This window comes from Mytilus edulis, chromosome 2 (assembly GCF_963676685.1).
Source record: "Mytilus edulis chromosome 2, xbMytEdul2.2, whole genome shotgun sequence".
NCBI classification, from domain to species: Eukaryota; Metazoa; Mollusca; class Bivalvia; order Mytilida; family Mytilidae; genus Mytilus; species Mytilus edulis.
Genome location: NC_092345.1, coordinates 34,974,688 through 34,988,779, shown reverse-complemented (window position 1 = coordinate 34,988,779; position 14,092 = coordinate 34,974,688). Strand labels below are relative to the sequence as shown.

The following is a 14,092-nucleotide window of genomic DNA, read 5'->3' as shown; positions in this document are numbered from 1 at the left end:
ATAAAACGGCTAGAATAATGGTGTTTTTAAAATGTAATGATACATGTAAGAGAATAATTGTCAAAAAGTATAAAGAATAGAGAAATTTGGCATAAAATCAAAGAATACAGAAATTAAGAACCCCGAATCAAGACCATCATACTAGTTGCCTTAATGAACGTTAGTTTGTCTCTGGGAGATTGCTATTGGTTATCATACGGTTTCTCTTTATTTCTATGTCTATTAATTAAGAATCGTGCTTTCATTATTTACCTACATTTTACATATCACATTATAAAAAAGACTATTATTTTGCAAACTACCATAGATTTCCGGTAATTGTTCTGCATAGACTACACCACATTGGAGTCCCTGTAATTTTTTTTCAAGTGGACCTCAGTTACCCACCCTACCCCATCATTACTTAAAAGTTAATAAACAAATGTCTACGGAAATACTTCTGTCCGAACAATGTGTAAAGGGGAGCTAGGTAGCTGATGTCTGCTGGAGAAAAAAATCAAGGTTGCTGTTTAGCTTATTTTTTTTCAAAGATAGGTCCAAATTTGGGGTCGAACACCGAACCCCATCCTTACCGAAAATGTAATAAAAATTATCCTCACTAGGTGCAAAGGGAAGCTGGGTAGCTGGGGTCTACAGTAGAAAAATCCAGGGTGTTGTTCTGCTTAGTTTTTTTCTTCTAAAGTAAGTCTTAAGTTGAGGTCGTATACCCTATAAAAACCCTTACCAGACAGGTAATAAAAAAATTCTTCGTCAATACTTTTATCTGCACTAGGTGAGAACGTAAACTAGAGATATAGGGCCTTCTTGATCAAAATAACAAGTTAATTTATAGCACGGATCAATCTTTTTTAAGCTAATAAATAATTTATTTGCCCACCATACTTTGAATACAAAAAATAAACCTTTTGTCCGGTCATATTTAAGCGAAATCCACTAGTTCAGAGGTAGAATGTTTTGTAAAAACAGTTTTGTGTGGCAAAAAAAAGTTAAAGCACGAGTGCAACTTTCTTTTCTTTTAATGCAGAATTATTATTACTTTTTATGAACTATTTGACAGGATGCCGATAATAAGGAAAGCTATTTCACCCAATACTGCAATTTTGCCATCATTAAAAAAAAATCATAATTATTTACGATTCTATAAACACTCCAAGTGTTGACTATTTAAAATGTAAAGCGGACAGTACGCTGTGTAATATATCGAAAGCGATTGATTTTGGCTTTATATAACTAATAATAACATAAGATGTATGTTTCATAATAATTCGTTATTCTGATTGGCTGACTGCACATCTCGTGTTACATTACACAACGAAAATCATTATTCATGATGACACGAGGTCCCACAATAAAGTGCAAAGGTGAATTTAATAAAAACTTGATAAAAAACATGTTTTCATGATCCTAGCTAAAACATGTAATTATACATATTGAATTCTTCTTTTTGTAACTTCATGGGGTTGTAAAAGCGTTGACTGTGCGTACATTTTCAGAATGAAGCGCTTCCGCTTTTCATACAAAATGTATTTCGGTCATCGCTTTACACCTCAATGAAGTAACAAAAAAAAAGGCATTCAATTCTTAAATAAACTAGAAATGAAATTTTAAAATTCATTGAAAAGTGTCTTTGACTGCTTAATTATATTTTAAAAACTGATGATATAGTGGTTATATATTAATAAAAACATTTGAAGTACGTTTGAGTCTTATGCAATATTTGTTTTTATATATTTGAAAACTGACTGCTACCGACTGGCTGCTTGAGCCTGGTCTCGCAAACTCCGCATTTTCATTACAGCCGATTACATTGAGTGTGTAGACAAAGATAATATCTTTGGATCGCTTGTTTGTTAGCTGAACTATGAAGTAACTAAGTAAGGTATACCACCCTCCTGTAGAAGGAGCCTAGTTCTACAGACAGATTGATTGGTTATCTGTCGAACTAGTCTACTCTTAATGGAGGGTAGTTTATCTAACCTAATAATACAAGCAAGCTAACCAAGGATATGCTACTTTTGCCTACACACTCAGTGCAAACGGCTGTAACTTTTTTACATTACAGGTTGCAACACCTTGCCAAATCATTGGGTTCCAATAAACGTTTGGAAAATTTAGTTAATGTGCTTTCCCATAGGTTTTTATGAAGAACAATTACCGGAAATCTATTATGAAAACTAGCAAAAACAATATCAAAATCGAAATCTAAGTGAACAATGAAGTTACTCACATTAAAAAAGGTTGAGACATTGAAGGCCAAATATTTTTCTTTATTCTTGCGTGTCTTACTAAATTATAATCTTGGTACCTTTGATAACTATTTACACCACTGGGTCGATGCCACTGCTGGTGGACGTTTCGTCCCCGAGGGTATCACCAGCCCAGTAGTCAGCACTTCGGTGTTGACATTAATATCAATTATGTGGTCATTTTTATAAATTTCCTGAATATAAAACTTTGAATTTTCGAAAAACTAAGGATTTTCTTATCCCAGGAATACATTAATTGTACCTAAGCCGTTTTTGGCACAACTTTTTGGAATTTTGGATCCTCAATGCTCTTCAACTTCGTACTTGTTTGGCTTTATGCCCGCGTCACACTGTCCCGATTTTTACGCCTATGGCAACACCATTATGGAAATTTTCAAAATCGGGACTGATCGTATCCAGATCGGGCAATTCGTAGTGCCATCTTTAACCATCGGCCACTTTTTCTAGCCTTCGGGGACAACTTCGGGAAGGGTTCTAAATTTTTTAACATGTTAAAACATCCCCAAAGGTGCGTCCGATGTTGAGGGTTCGTATTGAGCTCGTATCACCATCCTCACCATCGTAATGTCACCGGGAATGCATCTTTGAACATCGGTTTGCATTCGTGTTTCCATCGTTTCCATCGGGCAGCTTTGACATTACGATGTCTACACGAATGAATCACGAAGCTACCCGAAGGTCTTACGATGGCAACACGACTTCGTGAAGACCTCGTAATCCCGTCGTGTTGCCATCGAATAAAAGTACGAAGGCGACAAGATGGAACTACGACGGCAATAAATCCAGCTAAATGTAAGTTAATTTTCGCGCTAAAATACATTTAAAGTGGCATGCGCGATATGCACTGGTCAGTGTAAGACGACAGTTAAGAAAGACGTTCACAAAACATGGAGCTCATTTCATATGATTCTATGAGAACAAGAAAGGCGACAGCGTTGTTTCTATTAATTCAAATCGAACTAGAAGAGCAGCTATAACAGGCTCAGGATTTACTTTTACAAGTAAAATATTATTTTGTGTCAATTTTTCATATCAAGTAACATAATGAAAATTATAAACGCGCCTCGTACACCAACACTGCAGGTACACCTATATAGGGAAACCAACTTTTTCTTCATTATTCTGATTTTTTATGTATCGTCTGAGTTGTTGTCACACGAATGTTTACTCCATAACCATTTTGTTTTCTATATGTCATATTTTGCCGCATTTGTTGCTTTCCCCACATCCTTCCTTTTGTCTATATTATTATGATATTCTCCTGAAAAGAGCTCTTTTTGAATAAAAGGGATCAACGAACCCATTACCTTCCCTTTAAGATAGATCAGTAAACATGGGCATAATTATGGGTGATTATTCAGACTAGTGCACACATTTTACAGTTCAAACAAGGCAATGCCGAGCGTGGCATCCCCTCGTATGTAACATATTGGGGACAAATATGGACACTATATATTTGTATATGACACATGCAGAAAATGGTAAATTGAATATGCATATTTGATACATAAACTATTTTTTTAGAAATCGACCAAAACTATCAGTAACTGGAAATACCTTTAATATTGTCTTTAGAACCAGCAGGTAAAAAAATGAGCAACCAATTGCCTGTGTATTATGCTATTTGAAGGAGAAAAAGCAAGTCCATCTCCATGACCTTGACCTTCGGCCTTCAACGTAAAAAACGTCAGATTATTACAAGGAGGAACAATATACCAAATGTGGTTAAAATCTTTTGAAGCATAGTGGTTTTAGAGTGTCCACAAGGGTGATATTGCCTTGTATTACAACTGCCACTGTGACCTTGACCTTTGAATTTTAAAGTCAATAGCGCTTGAGATATTCTTAACGAGTAACACCATACCAAGTTTTGAGCATTTTGGTTCTAGAGTGTCCATAACAATTTTATCTACAAGCAACTTACATGAAGTAGGCGAGGGGATAATAAACTAAGTTTTATAAGAATTAGACAAAAAGATCGATTTCCCGCCATGTATGGCAGACTTTTACAGATGGCATTATATGCAGAGACTCAGAGTCAAGTTTTACCCTTCAAGCCAACGGTCTTCCGTCTTATGATTAAACCAGAAATGAAATGTACAATATAATATATATTCAATATTGATCAAACAATTTAAAACGCGTGATGCCTTCGGCATATAATTTAAATGCATCGTAAGCTGTAAAGGACGTCTTTTAGACATCGTATGGCCATCGCGCCATCATCGTAATCCATCGTGTAGCCTTCGTAATCCATCGTGTAGCCTTCGTGATCCATCGTGTAGGCTTCGGCTGAGACATGAAGCTAAATACCCGTCTTCGGTTAACCTTCGTATGTCCATCTTTTGCTATCGTATATAATTTCGGCACCATCGTATAGACTTCGTTATTCATCGTACTTGCTTCGGTCACTTTTTGTTATTTTAACGAGATCGGGACCAACTTCGTACGAACATACAATTTTCGCATTCGGGTGTCCATCGTATATAAAAATCGGGACAGTGTGACGCGGGCATTATAAATATTTTGATATGAGCGTCACTGATGAGTCCTCAATGCTCTTCCGGACACATTTGTTATACTAGATACCCCAATGATGATGGTGGCTAAGTTTGGTTGAATTTGGCTCAGTAGTTTCAGAGGAGAAGATTTTTGTAAAAGTTACGACGACGGACGACGGACGCCAAGATATGAGAAAAGCACACTTGACACTTCGGGCCAGGTGAGCTAAAAAACGAGAAGCAAGAACGACATCAACAAACGACAACTACTGTTTTTTTGTATGATTTTTTTTATAACTAGACCAAATATTTCATGATTTTTTATTATCTAGGACTGTATTTTTTTTTATTAATAATTGATAACCAATTTTAATAAATTCATATGTGTGTATAGCAAACATATTAACTTTGGCTTGAAAGACGTCTATTTAATTGTTTTCGACTCGCTCTGCTCGGTCGGAAAAATTGACAAGAATAAAATCCTAAGATTGAACGCGTTCGTTCAACAATCTTATCAAAATTAATAGAATGAAATTCAAAACAGTGTGGCTGTGGCCATTGATTGACACATTAAATTCATCCATTGACTGGGACAATTTAGGTGAACGTTTGTATGTAACGACTACTGCTCACAGTGTACTTTTTATAGACACTTAAACTATGGGGTCACCAAAGGTTCTCAACACCTTAATAAAGTAATTCGAAAAATTAATCAGAAATAACACGATGTTTTGATTTATATCAATTATATAAAACAAAACATAAAAGTTATTCCTGATTAATTTTTCGAATTATTTTATAATTAAAGGCGTTAAGAAACCTTTGGTGACCCCACAGTTTAAATGTCTATCGTAGGTACGTCGTGAACAGTGGTCGTTACAGATAAACGTTCACATAAATTGTCCCAGTCAATGGATGAATTTAATGTGTCAATCAATGGCCACAGCCACACTGTTTTGAATTTCATTCTATATATATTAATTTTCTCATACACATAAGTATTACGAAATCAGAGATATACATTTTGATTAGATTAGTGCGTCTAATTTACAAATGTAGTGTTATCTGTAGTAAATTTACTGACTTCTTTAATAAAGGATTTGAATAAGAATGTGTCCATACCACATAAATGCCCCACTCGCACTATCATTTTCCATGTCTAGTGGACCGTGGAATTGAGGGTCAGAACTCTATATTTGGCATTGAAATTAAAAAGATCATATGATATAGTATATGTGTACTGAGTTTCAAAAAAAACATATCTGTACATTAACTTCACTTTCAAGTATAGAGATGTGATTTATTTTCTGAGACAAGTGCTTGTGACAATCCAAAAGAACTTGCAGTCATTCGATGTTCAGTACTTCAGTACTTTGATTGTTTGAAAACGAGGTAAAAATACCCTGCCACATTCGGTATGTGTTTTTGTTAGACCTTTTTTTTTCTTCTGTTTTGTATCGATCTCATACGTTAAACCCTTTTCCACTGATTTGTATAGTTTGTTCTTATGCTGTGCTGTAACAAAACTGTCCCGGCTGTTTACAAGCATGGTAAAAGCCACAATATATTGCATGTGCCTGCTCCAACTCAGGAGCATGTAGTTCAACGGTTTTCGTTTGATGATGTCTTTTATATGTGTTTTTCGTAATTCATGTTGTTTTAAATTAGGCTGTTATTTTTCTCAATTGAACTGTTTCATATTTTTCAATTCATGGACTATTGTAGCCGACAATACCGTATGTTTTTTCTCATTGTTGAAGATTATATGGTTGCCTATATATAATTGCTTACATCCACTACATTTGAACTTTGTTGGATAGTTGACTCATTTGCATTAATACCAAATCTCCTTATTAAAAGTTGAGGGGGTGTTTGTTTCTTTGGAAATTTCAATGTTTTTCTCCCAGGTCACCCAGTTTGAATAGAATATTTTGACATTTTGCTGTGCTCTTGGATTTGAGTTAAGAGCCAACCAAAGCCAGTTGGTGGGTAGTTGATGACTATATGGTAAGCTCTGGATGTCTTTTTGAGTATTGCATACGGTGATTTGGTGATGTCTTCATGCCATGCATTGTCCCATTACTTTATATAGACAGCTTATCAGTCAACCTGATCTATCAAAGTAGCTCTCCTCGCCTTTTGTATATTCAGACGAAAAACAAGATATAAACTGACTTAGCTTGGTATATAAATGTTTATTTAATATACTCATATAAATATAAAAAAGAAGATGTGGTATGATTGTCATTGAGACAACTCTCCACAAGAGACCAACATAACACAGAAATTATCAACTATAGGTCATCGTACGGCCTTCAACAATGAGCAAAGCCCATACCGCATAGTCAGATATAAAAGGCCCCGAAATGACAATGTAAAACAATTCAAACAAGAAAACTAACGGCCTAATTTATGCACAAAAATTGAACGAAAAACAAAAATGTAACACACAAACAAACGACAACCACTGAATTACAGGCTCCAGACTTAGGACAGGCACATACATTTTGAATGTGGCGGTGTTAAACATGTTAGCGGGATCCCAAATTCAAGTCAAATTGATATTTTAAAACAACATAAAAGTTAAAAAGTGTAAAAAAAAAATATTTTAATAAATGTTGAAAATATTATTGTGTTTGTGAGTGGAGAACTACTTAAAATTGTAGAAATATTCAAAAGTAGCTGTCGAGTTTTTGTTCTGCGGCTACGTTAACGGAACACCAATCAAGTAATCGATCTTCATGACTATGGATTCAATATTTAATGATATAAAATATCATATTCTGCTTGTCCTAGACTCAAAAAGACTACAAGTTGGAATAGATCTACGAAGACTAAAGAACGTTCATGTGTGGTTTAGCAATTGTACATGCCCACGACACCGACGCCCAGATATTGTTCGGAAGATGTTTTGAGAAGTACCGGACAAGTAAAATTAAACTGTTACATTATATTACAGAACACAAAACTGGACATCTTTGCTGTAAATACAAATCCCAATCCCACGGCATCAAATAATTTAAAAAAAAACATATGACCTTTAACATTGGAGGTCTAAACTAGCATTGGGCCGTGTCCAGGTCCGAAATAGAAAATAATGAGATGTGGAGTAAATGTACACGGGACAAAATCGCACACAATATATAGAAAAAATACAAATTATTAATGAACAGGGCTTTTATGCCTGTTCTTCATCTTGAAAGGAACTGGAGGGTCTTCAACGAGGAACTAGACCATTGAACCTCATTATACAAAAGTAACATAGGTTAGTGCATCGGACTATTCAAAAACATAAGTTCCTGGTTCGATCAACGTTCCGGTGAGAAAATTTCCAATCCAAACTAACAATAGCCACACACTTGACTTTGTGGATTACATTATTTTTTTCATCATCCTACATATGTCTTTTGATATTGTTCATACATGTCAATACTAAAAGTCTTACACTGTATCTACTAGTATATATTTTGCTCCGAGACCAGAACATAATAAAATAGATAAATTAAAACTTGCGCTTTAGATTAAGAAAGGGTCTGAAAGATTTTGTATCATTTTTTCCAGTTCTTCTGGAGTCCTTGAGCCCTTCCCTCGCCAACAATATATAGTTTGCTTATTTGTAAAAGAGGCTAGTTACGCTACAGTATTATCATCTTAGATTAACCTCTCCAAACTTAAAATAAAAGATCACGCACCCTTATTGGACTTTTGCATCCGTCGACATTATCTTCGATTAAAGTAGTATTGATCTGACAACCGCTGTGCATGTGTACATACTTTAACGATCTTTAAATGAATGACAAATGACAACATTGTCATTTTTTGAATGACAATTAAACTGTGTTGGAAAGATAACATAAATACACTTTCGTTTTTTGTTTTTGTGAAATCAAAAATGAAAAATGAAAATACTTTTGTTTTTCGTTTTTTGTTTTTGAAATCAAAAACGAAAAACGAAAACACTTTCGTTTTTCGTTTTGGTTTTTAAGAAATCAAAAACGAAAAATGAAAACTCTTTCGTTTTTCGTTTTGGTTTTTAAGAAATCAAAAACGAAAAATGAAAACACTTTCGTTTTTTGTTTTTTGTTTTTGATATTTCAAAACGAAAAACGAATGGACGCAGATATACACGGACCTACTAAATATTTTGTACTTACTTGAACAAGTTCTTTGGTCATTCTCCAAAAACTGACCAATTGGACAACTACATTTGAAACTTCCTACTATATTGGAGCAAGTTGACTTATCTGTACACAGATTTTTACTGTCATCAGCACATTCATTTATATCTACAAACAAAATGCAAAATAAACACTAAAAGTTAAGATGCGGTAAAATTTTAAAAATAGAACATTCAATTCAATTTTTGTTCCATTTTATATAATGGGATATTATCATATTTCCATAAATTTAGGAACATCTAGCCTTTGATTATAGTCTTAAATCTTTTTATTCAATTTTGTTTCATTTTTATTTGTTTGAAGTTCATTGTGGCGTCCATTTTTGCTGAACCAGTTTACATTTTTGTTTAAGAGCCAGCTGAAGTTAGCTTCTGGGTGCATGTTTTTCTTAGTGGGTTGAAGACCTATTGGTGGCCTTAGGCTGTCTTGCTCTTTGGTTGGATTTTAGTTCACAACAAAGTCCTTTATTATATATGTTATATGAACACATAGTTTAATATCTGTGACCATCAAATGACACTGATCATATACAGTAAAACCAATTAACAGTGATTTACCTGTACAAGTCTGGTTATCAGCCAGTAGTACATATCCAGATTGACAATAACAAAATGCACTGTTGTCTTTTAGTCTGCATGCATAACTACAGGTCAGGTTACTCAGGGTACCACATGGATCAGACACTAAAAATAGAAATCATATACCTTATGTTCAAATTTGTAATCAGTCAAAATTCATTAAGAGTATATAGTTTTAATAAGAGAAATGTAACTAAAAATCAAAGGTTAAAAGTTATTATCAGTAAAAAAGCATCAGAGATATTGCGATAGAAGAGTTCTTAAAATCTATAGTATTTCTTTTTAGATGTTCACTATAATTCAATATAACGCAACTTATTTAATATACAGAAACTTATTTCATATACAGAAACTTAATTTAATATAAAGAAACTTATTCAATATACAGAAACATATTCAATTAAAGAAACATGTTCAATGTAAAAAAACTTATTTCATATACAGAAACTAACCAACCTACCTTGTTTACAAGTTTTTCTGTCAGTGTTGAGTTCATAACCAAAGAAACATCGACAGTTATAACTTCCCACATTATTGACACAGTCTTGTTCACAATCATCAGACTCTGTTGTGCACTCGTTTACATCTGAAGTATATCAAAGTTTTTTTTAAATTAAGATCTATTACTACCAACTAGGTTAAAAAGCAATAGCATTTCCAGTGGTTGTCATATTTTTGTCATTCAGAAAATTAAGTGAAATGGAAAATCTCTCATTGTTTCTGCATTTTTATAAATTTTGGATGATTTGAGTCTGAAATACTGTATAATATAAACACTTGTCTATTGTTGAAAACTATGCTTCTCTCTAGAAGTCTTTTGGATTATTTTTGTCATTGGGTTGGTTTCTTATTGGTGTATCATGTTTAACAGGCAGAGCAATGAAAAAGTAGGTTTTTTTCAATGCCACAAGAATATTTTCGTGGTAGGCACTAGGTGTGCAACTAACAAATAAGCCCCTGTTGATTTGAACCGTAAACTCAAATGTGTGCATGATGTTACATTTAATAAAGGAATCTTTCAAAAACTTAGAACTGTAGGAATCTCCAAAACTAACTATATAGATATAATAGATTTATTCTCTAAATATTTTATGTTTTACATATATGATCATACCTTCACATTCATATGGATTTATTGTTTGGTAGCCAGTGTTACATCTACAGGTATATCCACCATCCGTATTTTGACACGTTGAAACTGTTGCTGAACAATTGTTCGTTGTTGCACTACTACATTCATTTATATCTAAAATTAAGCATAAAGATATAAATTTGAAACATTGGGGTGGCAAACTTTATTTATATGAAATAGAACAACAATAAAATTATTGAACCTCAAATTTCATTAATCATAAAGTTTGTCATCTTTTCTTTTCCTTAACTTAATCTAGAAATTGCTTAAAAAATCCGTTATTTCCTAGTCTGACAAGAAAATTAATTTTAAACAATGTAAATAAAAACAGGACTCATTCTACAATATGTGTTTATGAAATACATTTGAAAAACATTGTACATAATTCTACCGAAAATTTACCTGCACAAGAATCACTGTTGTCTGCAGACACTTTTTCATAACCAGATCCACAATTACATTGATAGCCGCCATCTTCGTTAACACAAGTCTTGTCGACATTTATACATATGCCTGGATTATCTACACATTCATTGATATCAACGTCACAATTATCTCCAGTCCAGGCGCTGTTACACACACATCCACGACTAGGATCACACCTGTCAGCCCCTGGTCCACAGCTACATTGACTTGCACAGTTGTCACCATAAAATGGATTCACACAGGCTGTCATAAGATATAGTATGCTTGCTAATACACATAAAACACCATAAAATGGATTCACACAGGCTATTAAGAGATAGAGTATGCTTGTTTATACACATAATAAAAAAAAATACATTTTGAGAGACTGCCAAAATTTTCAGTTTTTGTTTTTTTGTTTTTTTCATTTTAATTCAAATTGCTAATAAATTGTTAATTTTCAGAACTTAACCAAATTCCCCAAAAATCAAACTCTAGTATGAAATATCAATCATTACCCATCTTTTTGTACAAGAAAAAACACAAGAAATGATCATAAACAAGTCTATATCTCTATACAATTATTGTTTTTTTAACAGTTTAAGTTAAAAAAAAAAAAAAAAGTGTTTCTTTTAAACTAACTAATTTATTTAATTATGTGATTGGCAATGATATGTAGAATAAAAATTGTTGACAGATCTTGAAAGTGATCTATATTGATTTTTTTATTCACTTTTCTTGTCTTTGAAGTTCTTTGAAGGCATTTTGAAGGATAGTATATCATCATCAAAATGATATCTATTCAAAAAGAAAGATATAGTCATAAAATATGTGCATCATGACAATTAAATTACATGCATTCAACTCTTTAATAATTTTTACCTGAACAAGATGTTTTATCAGCATTTAATTTGAATCCTGTATAACAGGAACAGATATAACTACCAACAGTATCCTGACAGTTCTGTGTACATACATTAGCATCACATTCATTTATATCTGAAATGTAAAAAAAATTATTGTTGCAGAAAGATTACCACATGTATTTATTCACATAAGCTGCATATTACTGTGTGAAAATTTCATTTTAGAGTATTGTCTTATGGAAGTACACCACTAATTCATGGTCCCATTGCTTTCTATGTTAAATTCCTCCGTTTCATGTAGGCACACCTCTTTTGTTTTAAGTTCAAATAAAGTGGCAATCATTGCATTTCAAAGCAACACTTTATGGTGTCTTGTACTGAAAAAATCAACATACCTTTAATTGCATATAAGAAAGAACTGGTTCCCGTAACTTTGGATGTACCAAAACAGGTACTTCAGATCTGACAAACAGACAAAATGTACCCTCTTTTTAAAATTTGGTGCATTTTTTTTAATATTCAAAATCAAAAGTCCAAAAGTGTTTTACAATGATCACCATTCCTTCAGCTTTCATTTGATACCAAAAATACCTAAATATTCTACATATTTTGAAAGTTACACTCATGCGTAGGAACTATTTTGTGTTAAATATGTACTACTTTCTGGTATGTGCTTTCTGGCCGGGCCTGAATTAGTGGTGTTACACCTATAACAGAACCAAACTTGCTATATTGACTTGAGCATTACTTTATTTCATTCTATGATCTATTTCAAGCAATAAAAAACATATAAAGCTTTAGCTCAAATACTATTTTACTAATTTTAGGCTCAAATTGGACTGGAAGTAACATATGGGTTATTCAAAGAAAACTGCATATGGGTATTACCAAATTGGCAAATATACTTTTTTTATTCTCAATATCATTGTTTTATTTATTAATTTCTATTAGGAAAGCTATGTGCTTACCAATAGTCATATTTTAATCAGAGGTTCTTCATCAAATAAAAATATATTTAGTCCAAACTTAAGACATAAATGAGAAAATTATCCCCCCTTTTTTCTTTAAATTGGAAAAGGGCTTTTTTTTTGTATAAACCATAATTCTGTGGTAAAACATAGATTATTAAGAGCAATTTATATATCTCTCAGCTAGATAACTTGCTAAACTTGTTCAAAATTGCATGTACAGTGAGCTTTTAGAATTCTTATATTAGTGTATACCATTTGCCTAGATTGTAAAAGGCTACCATATGAAACACAAAAAACTTGAAAAATCATAAGATTATTTTGACCAAGAGCTATTGTGTACCATATACAAGTCATAAAATACATGTTTTATTGATTTCAATCACAAAAAATGCAAAAATAAGAACTTGGAGTCAAGTCTTAACTGCATGCATGTTATATGACCATAAAAGGCTAAAATACTTGTGTATGCCAATTCAAGAGCTTAAATTTCCCATAAACAGGATGTTTCACCAAAAAAAGATGATTAAACATGATTACTAACATCAAATTTGACTTATTTTCATTGGAATAGGTACAACTTCTAAAAATTGGATTTCTGATGATTCTCTGTAATAGGAAGTACACCACTAATTCATGGTCCCATTGCTTTCTATGTTAAATTCCTCCGTTTCATGTAGGCACACCTCTTTTGTTTTAAGTTCAAATAAAGTGGCAATCATTGCATTTCAAAGCAACACTTTATGGTGTCTTGTACTGAAAAAATCAACATACCTTTAATTGCATATAAGAAAGAACTGGTTCCCGTAACTTTGGATGTACCAAAACAGGTACTTCAGATCTGACAAACAGACAAAATGTACCCTCTTTTTAAAATTTGGTGCATTTTTTTTAATATTCAAAATCAAAAGTCCAAAAGTGTTTTACAATGATCACCATTCCTTCAGCTTTCATTTGATACCAAAAATACCTAAATATTCTACATATTTTGAAAGTTACACTCATGCGTAGGAACTATTTTGTGTTAAATATGTACTACTTTCTGGTATGTGCTTTCTGGCCGGGCCTGAATTAGTGGTGTTACACCTTATGACAGGAATTTTAATATCATGTAAAAGTATATTACACTAGGAGCAATAATATTTAACAATATATATACATATATATATATGCCAGCGTATGTGTTCTTTCCGAATA

The 14,092-nt window shown here is 32.9% G+C and overlaps 1 protein-coding gene across 1 annotated transcript in view; it reads right to left on the bottom strand.

Annotated features, from left to right (window-relative positions):
* Positions 1 to 14,092, bottom strand: part of LOC139510829 (uncharacterized) — a 193,618-nt gene that overhangs the window by 46,420 nt on the left and 133,106 nt on the right. The window contains exons 56-61 of the mRNA XM_071297365.1: positions 11,944 to 12,060; positions 11,059 to 11,325; positions 10,639 to 10,770; positions 9,985 to 10,110; positions 9,504 to 9,629; positions 8,923 to 9,054 (exon numbers count right to left, since the gene is read on the bottom strand). Coding sequence (XP_071153466.1) covers positions 8,923 to 9,054; positions 9,504 to 9,629; positions 9,985 to 10,110; positions 10,639 to 10,770; positions 11,059 to 11,325; positions 11,944 to 12,060 — 900 coding nt within the window. The remainder of the gene's footprint in view (positions 1 to 8,922; positions 9,055 to 9,503; positions 9,630 to 9,984; positions 10,111 to 10,638; positions 10,771 to 11,058; positions 11,326 to 11,943; positions 12,061 to 14,092) is intronic.